Source organism: Leptodactylus fuscus, chromosome 3, assembly GCF_031893055.1.
Source record: "Leptodactylus fuscus isolate aLepFus1 chromosome 3, aLepFus1.hap2, whole genome shotgun sequence".
In the NCBI taxonomy this organism is placed as follows: Eukaryota; Metazoa; Chordata; class Amphibia; order Anura; family Leptodactylidae; genus Leptodactylus; species Leptodactylus fuscus.
In genome coordinates, this window is record NC_134267.1 from 196,961,078 (window position 1) to 196,985,283 (window position 24,206).

Genomic DNA, 24,206 nt, shown 5'->3' on the forward strand with positions numbered 1-24,206 from the left:
CATGGTTCCACCTGTGGTAGCCCCGCCCCTAGCACTCTGCTGCCTCTTCTCAATGAGCCGCGGTGCCCCTGACCATGGGAGCCGTCAGGAACGGATACCGGGAGCAGCTGGTGCTGGCCGTGGATGTCGGGAGCACCGTACTGCGCTGTCACGTGTACAACGCGGCCGCGGAGGTGTGTGGGAGCGCGGAGGACAAGGTATGTGCTGGGCAGGGGGCGCGGAGACTGGCAGAGCCATCTGTCACTGCTTGTAGTGTATAGCTGACACTTATTACATCCTCATCATTACTATGGCGCTTGTTATTAGGTTGCTCCTTATCAATAGCGCGTCCGACAGCAGCAATGTGTAGTCTGTTACTAAGGGAGGGCAGAAGAAACTTCTTCTACACAGTATCCAGTGTTAGGTTAGGGATACAATGAGAAGTCTATGACAGAATAACATTTTACTTTTTGGGGGGGGATTTTTGTACATTTTGTACCGAAATTCCCTGCAGAAAATGTCCACATTGAGCTCCCGTTGATATCAGTGGGGGTCAGTGATGGGCGCTCCTTTATTTTTGGCACCCTGAGGCGTTCTGCCTTATCTTGCCACAGTTTCAGCACCAGAAATAGCCATAATGACACAATGCAGGGAGATCACTATCCCCATGATGCCAGTTGTCTGGTGTACATGGGAATAGTTGTGACCCACAGATATTTTTTTGTGCAAAATATGAGTTACTTTGATCTTTCTGGTCACTTCTCTTTTTTACTAATGGGACGGAGAATAATCCAGGACAGGGACACCTCCGTCTAACAAGTTTACTATAGATTATGGTACCCGCTATAGCGTAAACTTACATCAGTATTTGGGGCACATTTTATTTCTGATGTCCACAGATCTCCTACAATGCACCTGGATTATTAGGAGGCCGGAGCTTCTTAATAATTTGGCTGTATCTCATGGTAGCAGAGGATTTGATTAAGATGGGTGAAGGAAATGCCAGTCTTAAATTCCCCCCACTGAATGGGGATAATCGGTGTATAGATGCGGCAGAAACTGAATCCCAGGGTCCTGCCATCGGCTCCACTGCTTATATAAAGATGTAATAGACCTGATTTTATTAAAGGGGTTGGCCAGAATCTAAACTTTTATGCACAAGATAGGTCATCAGTTTCTGGTTGGGGTCAAACACCTGAACCCCAAACTGATCAGCTGATGTGGCCATGGGAAACCCTACACCAAGCATAGTCCAGAAGCAGCCGTAGGAGAAGGGCTCCAGGTCCAGGTGCCACCAATACACCGTGCGGACCCGAAGCTTCATACATTGCAGCGTGCCACTTCAATAGAATAAGAATTTCTTCCCACTGTATGCTTTGTATATGGCTTCTGGCAACGCCTCAGCTGATCAGTTTAGGTGTCAGACCCCAACTGATTTGACATTGATGACCGACTGGGTTCCTGGAAACTCCCATCTAATATTTACAGCTATATCCTTAAGTCATGCCATAAATACCTCTAGGACTCATATCTGTCTCATCAATAGGATTCTATTCCTGGCTGTAAGTGAATGGAGAAGGGCTGCGCTTGCATGGAGTTGTGAAATACTCAGCAGGCAGCCCTGCATCTGTTCACATCTGCATTGTGGTTATAAACAGAGGTGTCAATATAACACCAGATCTGCCATATAGGTGACGCTGCCAGTGCCCAATAGTCAGACTTATATTGGGGTCTGACCGGATCCAATCTGTTGTCTACTGTTATGACAGGATGAGTAGCTCTGCATGCTGCACTATTCTTCCTGTTAAGATTTCTTAGGAGATTTAGAAGATTTCTCTGAGGACCTATGACACTTTTTTTTCCCCAAGTGCATTATTCAGCTCCGAATGGGTTAATACTTCTGTATAATGTCCTGTCTGATCCTGCGGCTGCTTTGTGAATGAGGCTGCCTTGCATTTCCTTGTACCACATCTGGAATACTTTGCATTTCTCCTTTTATCCTCGAGATCTGCAAACTAGGGCTGTGTAATTACCGTATATACTCAAGTATAAGCCGACCCGAATATAAGCCAAGGCCCCTAATTTTACCACAAAAAACTAGGAAAACTTATTGACTCGAGTATAAGCCAAGGGGGGGGGGGGGGGGGAAGCAGCAGCTACTGGAAAAAATTCAAAAATTAAAATGGTTTTTGGGTGCAGAAGTTGCTGGGAAAGGGGAGGGGGTGTTTTGGTTGTCTGTCTGCCCCTTTCCTGAACTTGAGGACTGTTTTTTCTTCTCCCACTTGGAATCCAGCCTGGTTGAATATAGGATATCTTCAGTGCTCCTATTAACCCCTTCCCAACGGAATAGGAGCACTGCAGATAACTAGAGATGAGCGAACACTAAAATGTTCGAGGTTCGAAATTCGATTCGAACAGCCGCTCACTGTTCGAGTGTTCGAATGGGTTTCGAACCCCATTATAGTCTATGGGGAACATAAACTCGTTAAGGGGGAAACCCAAATTCGTGTCTGGAGGGTCACCAAGTCCACTATGACACCCCAGGAAATGATACCAACACCCTGGAATGACACTGGGACAGCAGGGGAAGCATGTCTGGGGGCATAAAAGTCACTTTATTTCATGGAAATCCCTGTCAGTTTGCGATTTTCGCAAGCTAACTTTTCCCCATAGAAATGCATTGGCCAGTGCTGATTGGCCAGAGTACGGAACTCGACCAATCAGCGCTGGCTCTGCTGGAGGAGGCGGAGTCTAAGATCGCTCCACACCAGTCTCCATTCAGATCCGACCTTAGACTCCGCCTCCTCCGGCAGAGCCAGCGCTGATTGGCCGAAGGCTGGCCAATGCATTCCTATGCGAATGCAGACTTAGCAGTGCTGAGTCAGTTTTGCTCAACTACACATCTGATGCACACTCGGCACTGCTACATCAGATGTAGCAATCTGATGTAGCAGAGCCGAGGGTGCACTAGAACCCCTGTGCAAACTCAGTTCACGCTAATAGAATGCATTGGCCAGCGCTGATTGGCCAATGCATTCTATTAGCCCGATGAAGTAGAGCTGAATGTGTGTGCTAAGCACACACATTCAGCACTGCTTCATCACGCCAATACAATGCATTAGCCAGTGCTGATTGGCCAGAGTACGGAATTCGGCCAATCAGCGCTGGCTCTGCTGGAGGAGGCGGAGTCTAAGGTCGGACCTGAATGGAGACTGGTGTGGAGCGATCTTAGACTCCGCCTCCTCCAGCAGAGCCAGCGCTGATTGGCCGAATTCCGTACTCTGGCCAATCAGCACTGGCTAATGCATTGTATTGGCGTGATGAAGCAGTGCTGAATGTGTGTGCTTAGCACACACATTCAGCTCTACTTCATCGGGCTAATAGAATGCATTGGCCAGCGCTGATTGGCCGAATTCCGTACTCTGGCCAATCAGCACTGGCTAATGCATTGTATTGGCGTGATGAAGCAGTGCTGAATGTGTGTGCTTAGCACACACATTCAGCTCTACTTCATCGGGCTAATAGAATGCATTGGCCAATCAGCGCTGGCCAATGCATTCTATTAGCGTGAACTGAGTTTGCACAGGGGTTCTAGTGCACCCTCGGCTCTGCTACATCAGATTGCTACATCTGATGTAGCAGTTCCGAGTGTGCATCAGATGTGTAGTTGAGCAAAACTGACTCAGCACTGCTAAGTCTCTGCATTCGCATAGGAATGCATTGGCCAGCCTTCGGCCAATCAGCGCTGGCTCTGCCGGAGGAGGCGGAGTCTAAGGTCGGACCTGAATGGAGACTGGTGTGGAGCGATCTTAGACTCCGCCTCCTCCAGCAGAGCCAGCGCTGATTGGTCGAGTTCCGTACTCTGGCCAATCAGCGCTGGCCAATGCATTCTATTAGCCCGATGAAGTAGAGCTGAATGTGTGTGCTTAGCACACACATTCAGCTCTACTTCATCAGGCTAATAGAATACATTGGCCAATCAGCGCTGGCCAATGCATTCTATTAGCTTGATGAAGCAGAGTGTGCACAAGGGTTCAAGCGCACCCTCGGCTCTGATGTAGCAGAGCTGAGGGTGCACAAGGGTTCAAGTGCACCCTCGGCTCTCCTACATCAGAGCCGAGGGTGCGCTTGAACCCTTGTGCAGCCTCGGCTCTGCTACATCAGAGCCGAGGGTGCGCTTGAACCCTTGTGCACACTCTGCTTCATCAAGCTAATAGAATGCATTGGCCAGCACTGATTGGCCAGAGTACGGAATTCGGCCAATCAGCGCTGGCCAATGCATCCCTATGGGAAAAAGTTTATCTCACAAAAATCACAATTACACACCCGATAGAGCCCCAAAAAGTTATTTTTAATAACATTCCCCCCTAAATAAAGGTTATCCCTAGCTATCCCTGCCTGTACAGCTATCCCTGTCTCATAGTCACAAAGTTCACATTCTCATATGACCCGGATTTGAAATCCACTATTCGTCTAAAATGGAGGTCACCTGTTTTCGGCAGCCAATGACTTTTTCCAATTTTTTTCAATGCCCCCAGTGTCGTAGTTCCTGTCCCACCTCCCCTGCGCTGTTATTGGTGCAAAAAAGGCGCCAGGGAAGGTGGGAGGGGAATCGAATTTTGGCGCACTTTACCACGTGGTGTTCGATTCGATTCGAACATGGCGAACACCCTGATATCCGATCGAACATGTGTTCGATAGAACACTGTTCGCTCATCTCTACAGATAACCTATATTCAGTAGACCGGGCACTTTCAGACACAGGGATACCTAATGTGTATGTGTACTTTTATATGTATTCTAGGGAAAGGAGTGATTTAGAACTTTTATTTATTAAATTTTTTAATTATATTTTTTTAAAGCTTCTTTTTTCCCCCCACTATTTTATGGGAGATTCTATACATTACTATTGCGGCTGGTCATAGACCCCCCCCCAAAAAAAAAAAAATACATTTTTTTGTTTGTTTGTTTGACTTTAGTATAAGCCAAGGGGGGCCTTTTCAGAACAAAAACTGTCCTTAAAAATTCGGCTTATAATCGAGTATATACGGTAAGATCCTATTTTGTGGCCCTTGCTTCTGTGGCTCCTATTCATTTAAAAAAAAAAAAAAAGGGCCGTGAAGGGACGGGCAGCACACGTTTGATATCCATGTGTTCCCCATGTGCTGCCCATACCTTTAGCTCACAATCTTGGAAAAGCACATGGTTGTCTGAAACCGGTCTTAATTGTCATTCCTAAGAATCGTTTCTGATTTTATCAGAATTGTGAAATCGCGGATGGCACTGCCCTGAAGTCTGATATTTTCCATGCCAGCTTTCTCCACCCATTGCACACTATGATGAACGGTTTCTTCATTGTATTCAGAAGTTGGGCGGTAGGATGGGGACGCCTACATCAGATATCTGCTGGCTGAAATGTTTTAGTCTCTTTAACCAAAAACCTGAAAATCGAGATTAAAATTGAGAATCGCCCATACACTTGAATGTTATTTTTAGTTATTAATCAACCAGCCCTACTGAAAAGCACAGTTTGCCAGCAATTACAAGACTACAAGTACCAGCATGCCATACAAGAGGTAGAGTAGCTGCAGGCCGCTGCTATAGAATATTTGTGTGTTAAAGGGATGGTCTGGCTGTGTGGGGTGACTGGGATTTGGACTAGGAAGTAGAGGGCAGCAGGGAACTCTGTGAGTGTTGGAACGGCAATGACAGCGGATCGGTTAGGTGACACTTTTTTTTTTTTTTTCTCTCCAACCTGCCCCTTTTCTATAAATAAATCAATCCCACCAGACAACGCATATTTTTTTATGTAAATACATTAAAGGGGGGGCTATCAGGATAGGTCATCAATATAAGTCATGGGGATCACCTGGGACCCCTGCTGAATAGCTGTGTAAAGGGGCCCACTCACTGTATACATCACATTCAGTCTGATTCCTAGTGGTCGTTTGATGTATTTACAGCTTTGTCCCATTGACGTGAAAGGGTTACATCACACTAGACGCTATGACAGCATGAAAGGTAAGTAGTGAGGGGGTGTAACTGCTTGCAGAAGTGCTGCAGCCCCTTAGAGCAGCTGATCGAGGCAGTCCTGAGTATCACATTGAAAGGAATAGGGGAAAAACGCAGCCCATTCATTTCAATGGGGGGCGCACGTATGCTGGCTCCCATAGAAATGAATGGGATCTGCTTTGTACGCGCTCATTCTGAACGTGTTTTACGTGAACGTGAATTCACGTGGGGTTTTTTGGATCGGATTTGATGTGGGATCTGGCTCAAAAAACCGCCTCCCATTAACTTTAATGGGAGCCGTTCACTTTCCTGCTTGTGCAAAAAAGTAGCGAGCTTTCCTTTCTTGCCACAGATTCTGCAGCTGAATCATATGGTCCTAATCCGGAGCGGAATGTCACAACGGTCGGAATGCCGCAAAAGTCCTGGCTAGCTGCGGGAGACATTTTTTGGACCGGATTATGAGGCAGATTCCTGCGTCAAAATCTGGTCCAAAAAAACCTGTGTGAATTCAGCCTTAGTTTAAAGAGGACCTTTCACCATATCCGGGCACATGCAGTGTTATATACTGCCAGAAAGCCGACAGTGCGCTGAATTCAGCGCACTGTCAGCTTTCTCGATCTGTGCCCGGTGTAAAGAGCTTACGGTGCCGGTACCGTAGTGCTCTATGGTCAGAAGGGCGTTTCTGACCATTAGCCAGAGATGTCCTTCTGCCTCGCGGCGCCTATCGCGCTGTACTGTGGAGCGGGGAGGAACGCCCCCTCCCTCTGCTCGCAGTATTCGTCCATAGACGAGCATTATCAGGAGAGGGAGGGGGGAGTTCCTCCCCGCTCCACAGCACAGCGCGATAGGCGCCGCGAGGCAGAAGGACGTCTCTGGCTAATGGTCAGAAACGCCCTTCTGACCATAGAGCACTACGGTACCGGCACCGTAAGCTCTTCACACCGGGCACAGATCGGGAAAGCCGACTGTGTGCTGAATTCAGCGCACTGTCAGCTTTCCGGCAGTATATAACACTGCATGTGCCCAAAAGTGGTGAAAGGTCCTCTTTAAGGCAGGAACTTCTATAAATTTAGTTCCATATTCAGCTGTGTGAACATTCCCTTACAATAGATTTTGGCAGCGGCTCTTATACTAGAAGTGTTGACATAGACTTAGTTCTATAGACCTCAGTAAGCAGCTTTATTAGGTGTGTTACACAGAGAAATAAGATCCTCCAAAACAACCCGCTATGGCAGGTGTGTGAGCTATTTGGCAGACAAATCAAGGCTCTGCCCTTACTGAGGCTTTTCATCTTGTAATCCTAAAACATTTTTTTCCTTGTAATGTGGGAAGAGACGTCCATAACAACAAATAAGTCCTAGTGTCCAGTCATCTTAGAGAGGACCTGTGCAATAGTGACATATCTGACTCCTTCATACACCTGAGCACTATGCAGTGCCTGTATACTGAACCGGAAGAGCGAAATCTCTGTATCACCTTCTTCATAATGCTGTATTGAGTCTAGAAAATATCTAGTATAAGGAAAATGTTTGTTCTCGTACCGTGTTAGCCTGTGGGTAGGAAATATAAAAAAACACAAAACTTGAGAGTCTTCAGTAGTTGATACCTTTTTAATGGCTAAATAATAATGATGACAGATTACAACGTTTCGGAACTCTCGGCTCCTTTCTCAAGTAAATTTAAAACCATTTCTGAAGGATGCATAGTTATGTACAAAAGGACACATAGGGATAGAATTCTAGGAGGAAGGGGGGTAGAGGATTGTTAGTAATTGGTACAAACAATGTAAACATTCAAGGTTTTTATCAGTTCTCAGGGTCTCAGGTCAGTGATTTCTGTAAGATGCCATAAAACCATGTGACAGATTTAGTCCCTTCTCCAGTGTTTGAATCAGGCTCATAAATCCGTCGTTCTTTCTTTGATTTGAAATTCCCTCTTACAACCAAAGTTTTCATGTGATCGGTGATATTATGATCCTCATTGCAGAAATGTTTTGATACGGGAAGGTCCAGTCTTCGTTCTCTAATTGTATGGCGATGTGAATTCATACACATTCTAAGTTGCTGTATGTTGGAGAGACCGGACATGTAATCTGCTGTAATCTGTCATCATTATTAGTTAGCCATTAAAAAGGTATCTACTACTGAAGACTACCAGGTTTTCCTTTTAGAAAATATCTAGTGATAGGTTGTAGTTCTTCTAGGAATAATCACTTTTACAAGGACTGTCATAACTAGTGCTGAGAAGTAAACTTGTTTTGCTTTTTATGTTTTTTTTTCTTTACATCTGCATTTTTTCCCACAATGGGGCGTTTTCTGTGTTTTAATGCCCTGCATTCATCCCTATAGTAACATAGCAGTATCAGTATGGTGTTACTGATTCTCTAATAGGACACGTATATATTGGCCCCACACCCTTCTTTTTGTCACCCCATGGTCCAAGGAATCATTAGTCTTGAGGAAACAAAAGTCAGAGTGGTAAAATCCTAGATAAGATACAGATTGGACTATGTTCTTGTCTCGCTATACTCCCAGCAGTCACTATAGGACATCGTATTGTCTTACTACAGATAACTACTTGTTTACTATGGTTTGATGTAATATCCATGAAGCTGACCAAAGGCATACATAATGGTATTAAATAAAAGTAATACAATAAATGTTTTCACACTTCTGAAATGTTCCTTTAGATTTGCGACATCATGCGACTTTGAAATCACAAAAACTCCAAAGGAAGTCATGCGGTTTTTATGATCCAGTGTCACTGTGTTGGCTTGTGCGCTATTTTGTGTTAGGTCACATGTCAACAAAATGCTTTGATTCATGTGTGTGTGTAAGATATGTATGTTTGTTTTGTTTTTTATTTAAACCAAACATAAGTAAATTTAAAAGAATTTGATGTTTAATATTGAAGAATTTTTACATGTTTTTTTAGCTAAAAAATTTAAACAAATTACAAAGACTGTAACAGTGAGAGGGCACAGTGGTTAGTACTGAAGCCTTGCAGCGCTGGCGTCCTGGGTTTGAATCCTGCCAGGAACAACATCTGCAAGGAGTTTATATGTTCTCCCCATGCTTGTATGGATTTCCTCCCATTCTACAAAAGACGTACTGATAGGAAAAAAATGTACATTGTGATCCCTATATGGGAATGTAACAGTGTGTTACATGTGCACTCTTCACCTTTTAATAGTTTCAAAGGAGTCTATCTGGTCCAAAATACTTCCCAAACTAATATTGATGCTATGTAGGGGCCTTAAATAGGGTTAAAGCCGTACCTTTGTCATTACGTACCGATGAAACAATGCAGATAATCATTGTTAGGCCAGGGCCCCATGGGCCGCAAATGATGCAATTTGCCCACAGCGTAAACTCTGCGGGAAAAATCGAGGCATTTTACAGTACTTGCAAAGTGAATAGGATTCATGCGAATCTCATGCCCACTTTGTGGTGAAAACCACAGTGCAGACACACTGCGATTTCCAAAACCGGCATGGTTTTGGAAAACACAGCATGTCAATTTTATCTACAGAAACACCAGCGGCTTTTACGTAGATATAATTGTAACAGTCTACGGAGAAAAACTCTGTGAACTTTCTGTTCAAAGCGCTGCGGGAGGAATTGCGATGCTTTATAGCTGAGAATCGTCCCATGGGGCCTTAGCCTACAATGGATATGCAAATCTGCCTGCTATTTCACTGTAGGGCCTGATTTGGGAGATGTATATACAGGCAGCTGTCACAGGGTTGCCTTTCCAGAAGACTTGGTGCACTGGCAGCTGTCGGTGGGTTAAACTGCTGAGTCCGGTCCCACCTCCAGGGCACTTTCAGGCTGATTTAATAGACATAAAAAGAGTTTCTCTGCGTTTCTTCATTGGTTTGTGGCCACAAAAATATGTTTCTGCACCCAATAAAGGCCCCTACATGACATTATAATTGGTTTGGAAGGCTGTTTGTACTTGACAGACTCCCTTTAAACACCTGAAGTGGCCACGTAAATGAAGTCTAAAAATGCCTAGACATGTCAGACAATTCAGTGGGACTGATAACCAGCTAATATCTATCGGCGAGTACCAACTTTCTATAGACCAGGGTGTTGGATTTTAACATATTGATCCTTTTGTTCTTATTGGGCAGGTTATTGAGCCTCTGGCAGATATGTAGAGTATGTGTCCAGCTATAGTGGCTCACACACAAGTATATATTACAGCTCAGGAGCCATGTCGTTAGAGAGAACGGTTGTATCTTGTGCCAGTAGATCAGGAGACTGTCATGTTATGCTGGATGAAAGAACATCTATTCTTGGCACATCTGCATTTTCACACACTGTCAACATTTTCACACACTGGACGTGAGCTTTGGGGGCCGTGTGCTGTCCATAAAAAAAAAACATGAAAGCCTGTAGTGTGAATAAACACTTAGACTGAGGATGTATCCACACAAATGGAGGTACTAAGCTCAGAGTTCTACTCCTAGTTCATTTAGACTTTTTGTTTTTTGTGTTGTTTTTTTTTTTTTTTGCAGAAATCCATAAAAAGTATTCTTACATGTTTTCACTTCTCGACAGATAAAAGTTTTGTATCCTCAACGTGGACATGTGGAGATCGACCCAGAGGAGCTATGGGAGCAGTTTGTGAATGTGGTGAAGGAAGCCGTGAAAGGTGATTCCTTCAAGAAACTGATGGCTATACCTGCTCTGCAACTTTCACCATTAACTCTATAGTGACACAAGACGTTTATCATGTCCCCACAGATGCAGGTATCCATTTGAGTCAAGTCGCCTGTCTTGGAATCTCCACCCAAAGGGCAACTTTCATTAACTGGAACAAGTAAGTGGTTTAAGTATTACTGGGGTAAACTATTGTAGAAGGAAGACGGGCTCTAAAGTTCTCCCTGGCAAGGCTGTGGTTTATGCGTAGTAACATGTGCCTTTAAAAAGGGGCAATATAGCAGTCAGTGATCTATCCAAAAGAAGTACACTACCCAAATGTAGACTCAAAGAGCCAATTTATAGGGCAGCGGGTAAAGCACTTTAACGCCCTCTTGCGGTAAGATCCAGTGTCTAATCAGACCACTCCTGTAATCTTGTGCATAATGCCTGAGACTTAACCAAATGCTGAGTTTTGCAGCAATGACATCTGAGTGCGTTATTTTAATTTTTTTTGTCAATGAGTGTATTTCACATAAGGTCACCAAATGACTATTTTTGTACATTTTTCATATCCTCATTTCTCAATTGCAGTTCCGATTGCAAAATATATTTGTACAATATACGTATAATTTCTAACACGTGGGCAGACCAGTGCAACACTTGTGGTGTAGTATTAATAAACCACAACCAAAATGTCACCAATGGCTTTATTTCATCACATGGATCACGACACTGCGGTCTGGTTTATAACAAAAATATCAATGCAGTGACTGTTTGGGCAGTAAAACAAATCTCTGCTGATATCCTAGATAATATTACTATTTATTGTATATCTTATTCCCATCCTCCGTTTGTTTTTATGCTATAGCCACTTCCGTATCAGTTTCATCACACATTTTATGATCTTTCTATATTTTCTGCGTGTTTATGGTATCACCAATCCCTCTCTATATTTTTATATTTATGTAGTCTATTATAAATATTTCACTGACTATTTTATCCCCATCTGTTAGGGTCAGTTCACGCAGAGTTTTTTGGCGAGGATTTTGAACAATATTGGGAGGCTTTTTTGGAGGCTGATTTTGAGGTGGATTTGGTGTCAAAATCCTCGCCAAAAAACTCAGTGTGAACTGACCCTTAGGGTATGGGACATGCTACAAGGCTAACCACTGAGCCACCATGCTGATCTTCTCTCCTACTTCCACTATTTGGTTGTGTTCGCTCCTACATTGTAGGCTCTTTGCACACGGAGTCTCTCAAAAATGACCAACACCATGGAAGAAAGCTGATGGATCCCGTCTCATTATGGTCAGTCGGGTCCATTGGACACCACTGAGATTTGTTATTTCAAGGATCTGGCTGTTCTTTATAAAGAATCTGGAAGAATTACAACAAATATCACAATCTCTAACGTAAACCCTTAACCCTCCTCTGTCCCCACTCCCACATTACCCCACATGATATGATGTCATCTCAGGATAACTTTATAGGTCCAAGCTCCATCCACATGTTAAAGGACACGACTGTTGACGGCTCATAAAGCTTTATGTTTATGTAATGACAGTCACCTCTATTAAAAAGTGTCTGACCTCTGAATAAGCAATACCGCCCCTGCTACCTCTTGTGTCACCCCCTCTACCTCATAGATTGTAAGCTCTTCCGAGCAGGGCCCTCAGTCCCATTGTGTGAAACGACTTTCTTTGTAATGTATCTTTCTGTCTGTATTTGAACCCTACAAATTGTACAGTGCTGTGGAATATGTTGGCGCTATATAAATAACATTTATTATTATTATAACAAATACATTCTGGTTATGGGCACATATTTTGCACAATGTCATCTTATTGTATGTGGTATTTTATTTTTATTTTTTTTTCCCACATTTCTATAAATTTTGGGCAAAATAGATGTCCACAGCCTAGAAGTTATACCAAGTACCACAGTAAGAGAGAGGTGACATTGCCCCCTGCATAACAGACAAGTCATCCAAATAGTTGTATTATTATGGTTTCTTATATAGCAGCTTTTGCTCTTACGTTTTGTCTATTAGATGTGTATGTTTTATTTTCTAACCTTATATGCCGTCATGTTTTCAGGAAGACTGGAGAGCCTTTCCATAATTTTATCAGCTGGCAGGACCTTCGTGCAGCAGATCTGGTCAGTTCCTGGAACAGCTCTTTACTATTAAAGGTAACACTACATCATAGGATGCCATCATAGAATGGTGTCATGGAATTGGTGGCCTAAGAATGTATTTCTGTGCCACTCCTGGCAGCTACTTAGTTGGGTGCTCTTGTACAGGCCGTGAACATCCAGAACTTATAATTAATTTCTTCCTGGCATTCATCTCTTACTGTACTGACAAATGTGTGATCCCCAATCCCATATTACTTTGTAACTAGGAGAATTTTACATTCTGGAGTCCAGGAAAATATAAATATATAAATGTGAAAGTTTGTGTGTTTGGATATTTGTTCCTCAATCACAGCCAAACGGCTGAATGGATTTTGGCAAATTTCACACATACCTACATATTGCCCAGGAAGGAAACATAGGCTACTTCAGATGTTGCTCACTCCCCCGAAATTGCCACCGCGACCAGCGAAAGTTGTCTCCAGTTCTGCTGCAGGACCTGACATGACGTCAGCGCAGATATACCGTATATACTCGAGTATAAGTCGACCCGAATATAAGCCGACCCCCCTAATTTTACCACAAAAAAACAGGGAAAACTTATTGACTCGAGTATAAGCTGATGGGGAAAAATGCATGACATTCTGTTTGTGCTCATGTTAATCCTAGCAGGCTTCAGGCCTATATGGTAATATCCCAGATGTCACGTGGTCTGGGATATTACCATATAGGCCCAAAGCCTGTGGTAGTAGTAATAGCCTGTTACTGCTAGCACAGGCTTTGGGCCTGTATGGCAACAGGCTGCTACTGCTACATAAGGCTTTTTGGGCCTGTATGATAATGCCCCAGACGTCTCAGGTCCGTTCTCAGGTGCAGAAGACGGAAATCTGTCATGCCGAGTCCGGCCGTGAGCGCCGGTGAGCGTTTTATGCTCTCTGCGGCGAAACCGTTTTTTTTAAACTGGACACAGAGTACTGCATGTCCGACTCTGTGTCCGGTTTAAAAAAAAGACGGTTTCGCCACGGAGAGCATAAAACGCTCACTGGCACTCACGGCCGGACACTTTTCAAACCCTTTCAAATGAATGGGCTTGAAAAATGCCTGCAGGTTTCCGTCTCCTGTCCTGTTTTGTGCAGGAAACGGAAACCTGCAGAACGAGCCCTGACTGCCATCCCCTTCGATCAGAGGGGCTAAAGGATGCCAATCTTGTCCCCTAGCCACCCAGATTCCATGATCAATATTTATCATGTGGTATTTCCATCTTAATGAATGGAATATTGCTAGGATATTCCCTCAATTGGTGGGAGGGATTGTGACCTATGAGCACCTTTTCATTGGTTGGAAGCAATGTGGGCCATGTGGTGGTCACACAGGTGCATGGTCTGTTACAGCGCAGTTATTACGTCTCTCTTACACTGAGCTTTGCACCTGCTTGTTCAGTGTGACTAGGATAGATTTTCATTTGCTGGAAGTGAACAGTTCAATGGGATGTAAGCCGAGAAAAGACACTGCTGGGTGCTGCGTAAAATAATGAATTGCTCACCTCTCCAAGCCCCTTCTGAACCACTGCTATTGTCACGTGGATAGATGCCACGTCCTCTCTGAGCCATAGCCATGCAGCACTCACATGGTCTTCATAGCTATTAATCCAGATATATGTAATGAATACAGAAAGTCTACTAGATAATAGTTTTCCCTTACAAAGAAGAGTTTTCTGTGTTACAACACAGTCACATCTGCATTTTGATTTCCATTCTTCTAGTCCAGCAGAAAAATGAACAAAGATAGATCCTGACAAATGTCGGGCACTGATGGAGACCAAATTAATGGGGTCCAACGGGGGGGGGGGGGGGGGGGGGGGGGTTGGTATCCATTGTTTTAAATTCTTTTTCACTGATCTCGTCAGACACAACAGTTGGGCTTGCATGGCTCTCTGACTGGTCTGTGCTGCATGGAGTCCTGGCGCAGATGTGAACGTAGCCTTAGTTAGGTAGATACTGTTTACATATTATACATACTGATAGATATCACTGACCTGACCATGTGTCTCTAGATCTCTTGTGTTTTATATGTACTCCGGCCTACAATTGCTCAGAATCTTCTTCTCATTTTCTTGGTTTTAGACTATTCACGGTTCCTGTAAATTCCTCCACTTCTTCACACGAAGAAAGCGATTTTTAGCCGCGAGCCTGATCACTTTCACCACTCAGCACGTGTCCCTGCGGCTGGCCTGGGTCTTACAGAACATTCCTGAGGTAAAGATGGAAGAAATGTATTAGGTATCGCCTCACCCCCCAAAACCACCATCAGAACATCACAGTGCCTCTTGTGCATTGCCCCCTGGTGTCTTCATAACTCCAGTCCACTGCCACCAACTGCATAAAAATTACTATTATTCCTTATGCAGATTCAGTCCTTCAAGACAAGGCAGTGGAGAACTAAAGTCACTCTTTCCATGTCCCTACCTGGCCACTGCTCATTGGCTGACATTCCTAATCTGGTAGTTGTGGAGACTTTAACAGGACTATGCTACTTACAGGGGTCCGGGTTTTGGCGTGGGAAGCGTGGCTTCTTCCATTAGACCCGCACTCCCTTGACTTAAAGAACGTAATTCAAATGCAGGAGAAAAGTTGTTTTTCTATGAATGGCAGCAGCAGACGGCATTATAAAGACACCAGTGGACAATGCAGGAGAAGCACTCATGGTGATTTAGGGGGTAACAAGTAACTGACCGGTTCTTTTTAACAGTATTTTCGCTCACAAGTACATGTGTTACCTAACCAGGGGTTGCTGCAGTTACAAGTACAGGACCATACTGCATGTTGAGTTACTGTAGAGTTGAATAGGAGCTGCACAAATGCTATGCAATTAACTCCCCCTAGTGGCAGCTACTGTTATAGCATCAAGTCAGTTAGAAGAAGTCGCCACAGATAACAAGCTGTGATTTTTATTTATTTATTTATTTACATGTTTTGTATTACGTTGTTTGGCGTTATCTGGATTAATTTGTGTCTCCTTTTAATGTTTTCAGGTGCGTCAGGCAGCAGAAGAGGGCAATTGTTGTTTTGGTACTATTGACACTTGGCTGCTTTACAAGCTCACGAATGGTAAGTGCTGTCATTCTGCAGTTTACAGGATTTTAGGAATCTTGTTTCTAAACTAAAATGAATGTATTTTAGTTTTTTTTCTAGATGCCGCAACAAGATTTGCATCACTTTTTTCACCATGTTAAAGGGATTCTACCATTAAAAATCTTTTTTTTCTAGTTAAGACGTCGGAATAGCCTTTAGAAAGACTATTCGTCTCTTACCTTTAGAAGTGGTCTCTGGCCCGTCGTTCGGTAGAAATACCGTTTTTTTTACCGGTATGCAAATGAGTTCTCACAGGAGCGTACTGTGCATGCGCGCAAGAGCGGAGCGTGACCCCAGCCGGAAGAAGACGACAGAAGAAGCGGTTGCTGTTGAAGATGGAGGCGTCACTGGAGAGAGTTCTCTGGCAGCATTGGAGACGCCCTCAGTGCTGTGAGAGAACTCATTTGCATACCAGTAAAAACCAGTATTTCTACCGAATGGCGGGCCGGAGACCATTCTAAAGGTAAGAGACGAATAGCCTTTCTAAAGGCTATTCCGATGTTTTAAGTAGAAAAAAAAGATTTTTAATGGTAGAATCCCTTTAAGCATGCATATCTGTATAAAAGACGTATTCTGGCATAGCATACTGTCCAGCCATATATGAATATTGTGTAGTATTTTCATATGTTTGGATACTTATAATTTTTTTCATTGTTAGCTTGTTTTGGGGTTTTGTTTTTTGGGGGGGTGGGGGGGTTGTGTTGTTTTTTTTTTGTGTTTTTGTTTTTAAAACTACAGTATAAAGATTTTGGTCTAAAACTATTTGTGGTTAAATGTCATGTTAGAGTTAATACATGTAACTTAAAGGGGTGGTCCAGAATAACCATTTTTTTTGCAAAAAGATCAGGAAAGCTAAAAAAAAAAAAACCTACTCCCCTGTTCCTAGTGCTCCGGTATCTTCCACTGCGGTCTGGTCCTTCTGCTTCGGGACCTTGTTTTGGCGGAAGTCCTCACCACACTTGACTCCTGAGGCTAATCAGTGGCCTAAGGAAAGGACATGGGACACCACAGGTGACTTATGCGAGTGACGCCCTGGTTCCTTTACTTAGGCCGCTGAGGCCAATCAGTCACGTGTGGTGGAGACTTCTGCCAAAACAAGACCCTAGAGCAGCAGGATCGGATTGTGGTGGAAGACACCGGAGCACCAGGGACAGGTGACTATGAGTGGTTGTTTTCTGTTTTTGTTTTTTTTTCACCTTCCCTGTCCTTCTTCCAAAAAAAAAAAAAAAAAAAATGGTTATCCTGGACAACCCCTTTTAAGGTTTTATTTTGCTCCTTTTCAGGTTCTGTACATGCAACAGACTATTCCAATGCAAGTGGCACTGCTATATTTGACCCGTACTTGGTAGGTAGCCACAACACCTACTTGCAAAGGTCACATAGTTAATCTAGGCAACCAATCAGACTGCTCCATTTATTTTCCAAATGTCTCTGAAAAGCCACAGGCAGAGGCTTCACCTTTGATTTGCACCAATCCTGCCCAAAGTATACAAGAATAAAACCTCACTGCTGCCCATGTCGGTAAAGCTGTACACTCACTATTTTCTAAAATATGGTGAAAAATACTTGAGCCTTTTCACACTGCATCTGCAGTGTAGGTTCCTCAGAAAGCTCCCAGTTAAAGGGATTCTGTCACCAGAAGCCAGCATATACTCAGCCCTGTGAATCAAACGGTTACCAAGATATTGCCTTTTTTTTTTGTCTATATACAAGTGAATTCTGACAATGACAATGCCCTTGTTGCTTCAAAGATGTGAATGGCAATGCCGCTATTGCTCCAATTAGCTCACTTGCATGTTAACAAAAACCAGTAAGCACTATTGGGCTCAGGTGACCCTAGCCTATCTATGTGTGCGGGTTGATATTCTAGGTTCTGGTGATAGGCTTCTTTTAATATGCTAAACTAAAAATCCTAGAACGCTATTATACCAAGACCAGCAACGTTTTTCTTTTGGTTTCTGTTCTTCTTTATACTGTTACATATAAACGTCACAGTCCCAGCTGTGTTTTTAACTAGTGATGTCTCACTTTTTGTTATAGCTAGAACTGCAGTCTTAGGATCCTATGAATGCTGAGACACTCAGCTTTCATGTGACTCCAGAATCTAGTACCACATGGTGGCTCAGTGGTTAGCACTATTGCCTTGTAGTGCTGGATTCCTGGGTTTGAGCCCAACCAAGGGTTATATCTGTATGGAATTTCTCTATTCTCATCTTGTTCATGTGTATTTCCTCCAGGTTCTCCTTCCAAATGACACAATTCCTGATTTATAAGGTGATGTCATGTCAATGACCCTTTACTTGTTTTCCTTTCCTAGATGTGCTGGAGCTCCTTCCTCTGCTCACTGCTCTCCATTCCTCTGTCTATATTTCCTCCTGTGGAGGATACCAGGTAGAGTTTCTTGGGTTTCTTTGGGTCTGCTATCCACTTATATGTGGTTAATATCTGTCCTGAGCTCTTTTTTTTATTATTTTTTCAGTCACAACTTTGGAGAAGTGGATCCCAGCATTTTTGGGGCTCCAATACCTATTCGAGCACTGGTGAGTGAAACCATAATTATTGATCTCAAATAAGTCCCTGGTGATCTAGTCATGAGCCCAGTGGCACAGCCATTCACATTCATCATCTCTTGGTACTTTTACATCTTCACAGGTTGCAGACCAACAGGCTGGTATGTTCGGCCAGTGCTGTTTTGATGTGGGGGATGTTAAATTGACTATGGGAACTGGAACATTTATGACCATTAATACTGGAAATAATCTGCACACTTCTATAGCAGGTATAGGCAGACTGGACTGATCTGACTCTTATTCTATAACCTAGCGCAGTCTTATGTTAAGATTTACATACTTATCTATGTTTTCTGTAAGGTCTGTACCCACTAGTTGGCTGGAAGATTGGCAATGAGCTGGTGTGTTTAGCAGAGGGTAATGCCTCCGATACAGGGACAGCTATCAAGTGGGCACAAGAGCTGAGTAAGTGCTAAGTAAGTCCTGAGAATAGTTATAAACCCAAATAGTGAGAGCAACGATTCACTTTTTAGAGGTTGCCCCATGGAGAAGATGGACCTCAATATTTGCAGGGGTTGTATGTTTCTTGCTTGAATGGAGTGGGGGTCACCCATGGCTGCTTCCTCTTCATCTGCTGTCTATAGGATTATCAGAGATATCTATATACTGGGTCTTTCTATCTTTGGCTGTCCTATAGACAGTGAATGGAGTGGCAGTAAACATAGCATATTCCATTCAAAAGGGACCCTCGCTCTTGTAGTTACTGGAGGATCCAACGATCACACCCTTTACTTTGGGTAGGGGATAAGTGATATTCACATGACAACCCCCTTAACACATAAAAGTGTATGAAGTCATTTTGACCTACGATAGGATTTGCTATATCTCCCTGATAGAGATAATAACCTATTAAATAACATTCTCTATTCCTAAGATCTTTTCACAGATTTTGCTGACACAGAGATAATGGCCAGAAATGTCCCAGACTGTGAGGGGATTTACTTTGTACCATCTTTTACAGGCCTGCAGGTAAGTACAGCCATTAGAGCACAGCCTTCAGGAATAGAAGGCTCACATTCACAGGTTTCTGCCAGGATTCAGGTGTGGATTGCATGTCCAAGGCTTGGGCACACAACACTAAGATCGCAAGGTTGCATTGTGACGTTGCACAAATTGATTGTGAATGTTGTTGTGTTCTGACATTGTAATGCGACCATGGCATGACAGTTGCAAAAAATCCAAACCTGCTGGATTTTTTTTAGACTGACAATGCAATGTAAACCGGTCACAATCAAGTTATGCACATTTTCTTGGTTGGGCAACTTGATGTTATGCAACAGCATCTCTTAGTATTCTGCCAACAATGCATGTGAATCATGTCGTTTATTCCCTATTTACATATATCCATGTCAAGTAACCAACATGCTATTGATTCTGTTCTGGAAAGATGGCGATTAGGTGCATTAAAGGGGTTGTCTGTGGAGGGTAACTTGCATTACTTCCTTCAGTGATTTCATAAAGCTGGACCTGGAGGCTTTGGGCCGGGTCACTTGATCGGAACCAGACTGGTTACTCCGCCTGACTGTAGTAAAGCCAGCCTCCATAATAAGGGTACCAACCTGGGAAAACAGGAGAGGAGGAAGGAGGTGGACAGGAGCTGGTTCCACGTACCCTGGGGTCAGAAACCAGCCTGGAAGCCCCAGGTCCAGCATCCTAAAATAATCAGAGGAAGTAAGGTCTATGAAACTGCCTGGCCAACCCCTTTAAATACAAAGTGACTAATCTGCGTCAGATTTCCTTGTGGCAATTCCATGCAGTGTGTATGTGGCCTTAAATTATCAGTGGCCATTCTATTACAGCTATTATCATCATCTCATCCTTAGACTGGACCACTAGCACCTCTGCCTATGGATAGGATACGTAATTTAGTTTCTACTGACATGTCCTGTGTCCATGGGTGGCTGATCCTATCAGTGATTGTAATACCCATTGGGAGAACCGCATTTAGTTCAATGACATTTATTAATATAGGACTTCTATAGCTCCCTGCATTCCCATTATTCTTTTCTGTTTCTGCCCTATATGTATTGTAGATGAATGTCAGGACACTAAAGCTAGTTAGTTTATACATATTGGGGTACATTTATGAAAACCTCCTAAAAGTAAACCTGTCTTCATTGCCCATATTAACACTGTGCAGCTTTCATTCCCTGTAGTGTTTCTCAGGTTTATTTGCCTATATAGCTTTTTTTAGGATATATACCATGACTTGGGGTTTAGGGCGACCCGTTTACAAACCCTGGCCACAAGCTTTTTCTCCATGATGTTGTGCATTGTGGCTTCATGTACATTATATGTGGGCTTTTCAGTTATATGCATACACATCTCTAGAGACAGAGATAATGCATATAGAGTCTGTACTGTCTGCTTGTAACGTGTCTGTTTTCTCCCTCCCTGCTGCCGGTACATGTATGTAAGTGCTTCTCTATTACTATATTATGGAAGGCAGTGGCAGGGAGCATGTTCTTCTTGCTAAATGGTTTCTTTGTCTTTAGGCTCCAGTGAATGATCCTTATGCATGTGCCTCCTTCATGGGACTGAAGCCTTCCACCACCAAGTGCCACCTTGTACGAGCCATACTGGAGTCAGTGGCTTATAGGTAAATATATCATGTAAAAAAAAATCTTACTGTATATTAAAGTGTAACAAAACTTTTATTTTCTGGCAGTATTTTGTAATATACTTTATTATAAAATTTTGTCTCCTTTCTTTAAAATTTGCATCTCCGCACCAAACGTTTCTATGTTTTATAACACCCGAGATATAACTGTTTGAAGTGACTCCCAAACCCTCACTTTCTCTGCGTGTTACACAGCCCCGTACACCATACACAGGTACTCAGTAAGAGACAAGGATACCAAGTGTTGGACCCTCAGTATAACATTGATAGTCAAGCCTAAGGATTGGCCATCAATTAATGGATAATCCTTTTAATTACCAAAATTCTGCAGCTACCCCTGGTGGGTTCTATCCTGTATTGCACCTCTTCTTACTGTATATATGTATTTCTGTGCTTATCCATTCATTATTTTATTGCTTTTTTTAATTTTCAAAGAAATAGGCAACTTTATGAAACCATGCAGAGAGAGACCTCCATTAAAATCTCCAAAATAAGGTATGCATTTAGCCGGCATATGAATACGTCCTGACTTTTGTCTCCATTGTTATAATGGGATGTTTCTTATTTGTACATGACAGGGCTGATGGAGGAGTCAGTAACAACAGCTTTGTGATGCAGATGACAGCAGATTTATTTGGCCAGACCATTGATAAACCAAAGCACACAGACATGTCCTCCCTGGGAGCTGCGTTTCTGGCGGGCTTAGCTGTAGGTATGTGACTGGTATAAGAGCAAAACGTGGTGGTTTACGTCTCTGCCCTAAACTTCATTTATATTGAGGCTAACACTCTTTTGCCAGATATCAACAATAGTCTAACAATGGCGGCACTCACCAATTCCTTGAATAAAGGTATGACATGTAGGGGGGGGGGGGTTCGGTGGACTCATTTACATAAAATAATTAACCAGGATTACAACAGAACGACAGGGAGAATAAAAAAAAAGAAGGTAGTAGTAGAAAAGCCTTTTTAAAGGCTATCCAGGAATGCCTTTATCTCAAAACCACTGACATCGATGATAGAATCCCTTTAAGCAGATTCTTTATTGAACATGTGACCACTTGCTCTGTGTGTGCCGCACCACTCAATAAAGAATTTGTTTGGAGGAATTGATGAGTGCCGCCATTGTTATTCTGTTGCTTATGTTCAGCATGGAAGACTTTGTTATTGGCTGAGCACCCCTTATTGCCATTTAAGTGAGTATTCTGGTTCCTCTGCCGACCCTGTTAATATTGAAGGATAGTGGCTCAGGCAGTGCTTGTTTGATGCCTTATTTGTCGGGTGATCGCATCTTTTATTCGGTACCCATAGTCATTGTCATCAGGACATTGGCTTGTAGTAAACAGGGCATTGTGTGTCCGACAACTGCAAGGTATGTTCTCATTCACTGTCCCACTTGTCTGCTTGTATAACAGGGCCCTTAAAATAAACAATCGACATTGGCTTCGTACAACCATTGTTTGCTGGGTATTGTAGCTATTTCTTATTATCTTGAATGGGACAAAGCTGCAATACCAAACACAACTACTGTTAAGTTCATGGTGGGCAGATGTATGAGGCAATGTGAACAACTAAAGCAGGGCAGTGGTTGCCTAAGTCCTGGTGATAGGCGGGGATGCCGAGTCCAATTCCTACCGATCTGATGGTAGAGGCCACTTGTAAGAACAGACTGTTAATATTCCTAGTAGTCCCAGAAAACTCATATATAAAGGACTTTTCACCAACTCAAACTCCCTACATTGGTCAATTGGCGCCATTCCACTGACTCCAGTGCATTACAATTTTTTTTTCTTTAGCCTTGACTGTTTCCAAGCAACCAGAGCGATCACTGTTATTAGTTTCAGATCCACTATCCTATATATTGTCAGGTGGGCGGTCCTAGGGTGGAGGAAAATGACAGAGACCACCTACCTGACAGTACAGAGTATAATTGTGCTGAATCTAACAACAACGATTGCGCTGGAATGGCGGGGGCTAGAGAAATAATACCAACTGTGTCCGAATCAGTGGAGCTGCACCTATTGACTGCAAATAGCTGGATTTGGTGAAAGGTCTCCTTTAAGTATTTAATCCAGAAACTGATCATTCTTCCAATATATATTGCAGATTGTAGTCTTATTTGTCAGGCCAATATCAAGATGACTTTTTTGCCATATCTAATCCAGTTTTCCAATTCCTGTATAGGCATCTGGTCTACCAAAGAGGAATTGAAGAAACTTAGACATCCAGAAGTTATGTATGAACCTGAGCACAAGCTGAAAGATTATGAGCCCTCCATGGCTGAATGGGAACTGGCACTACAGCGATGCTCTAACTGGTATAAAGACTCTTAGCAAATAGTAGTAGTCTGTGCTATAATCAGTAAGCCCTGAGGACACTGAGTGATGACACAACACTATGGACACCAGGTGTATTTTATCCGTGGTCTTTGAAGTAGACTATGGTGCTATGAAGGATATGGCTGACACAACAGGTTAGCTTACCTGAAAAAGAAAGGAAATCCGAACTTGTATTTTTACTCGTTTCCGATATATATGTTTTTTATTTATAACTGGATTGATAGAACACTTCTTTTCTAGGTGTTCGTGCTGCTATTATGGTAACTTATGTGCCTTGTTGTCATTGCTGGTGTTTTGGCCTTAAGGGAACAAAGTCTTGCAAGTGAAAAAACAGTAATTGCAATGTGGAGTTCATAGTTCATAATGTGCTGTAGTATCTTCACAGTCTGCACAGGCGGATCCATTCCAGTGGTGTGGTAGTACTATGATGGATTCACTGCAGTCCATCAGTCCTAGTGGGTTACAGTATATAGTCTGGTGGCAGGCTTAGGTTTTTGCACCACATCAAAGTGTTCCTGCCACAGATGTTAAAGTTGTGAAGTGTTTTCTTATGTTATAGTGCCTTTATACATACCTGAAATATCTGGGAATTGTCTTGTAATCAATTTCTTAAAGGGGATATCCAGCTTGTGAAAAATAACTGCAAAGACATCTACGGCAATGCTAAATCCTCACTTTTCCCTTGTGCACCCTTTGTTTGGCTTTATTTTACTTGCTGCTCCTTGTATCACTGTTATTTGCATGCAATGAATCTGTGGACAAACTACATTTCCC

General features: G+C 43.0%; 1 protein-coding gene across 1 annotated transcript; it reads left to right on the forward strand.

Moving 5' to 3' along the window:
• The first annotated feature begins 6 nt into the window (after positions 1-6).
• On the forward strand, positions 7-23,906 carry GK5 (glycerol kinase 5). The gene is made up of 16 exons (XM_075269011.1): positions 7-197; positions 10,557-10,650; positions 10,743-10,818; positions 12,737-12,830; positions 14,897-15,028; positions 15,805-15,880; positions 17,188-17,249; positions 18,222-18,295; positions 18,384-18,444; positions 18,557-18,683; positions 18,775-18,879; positions 19,349-19,443; positions 20,970-21,073; positions 21,530-21,589; positions 21,673-21,806; positions 23,278-23,906. The coding sequence occupies exons 1-16, from the start codon at positions 75-77 to the stop codon at positions 23,424-23,426; spliced, it is 1,566 nt and encodes a 521-aa protein (XP_075125112.1). The 5' UTR covers positions 7-74; the 3' UTR covers positions 23,427-23,906.
• Positions 23,907-24,206: the final 300 nt, after the last annotated feature.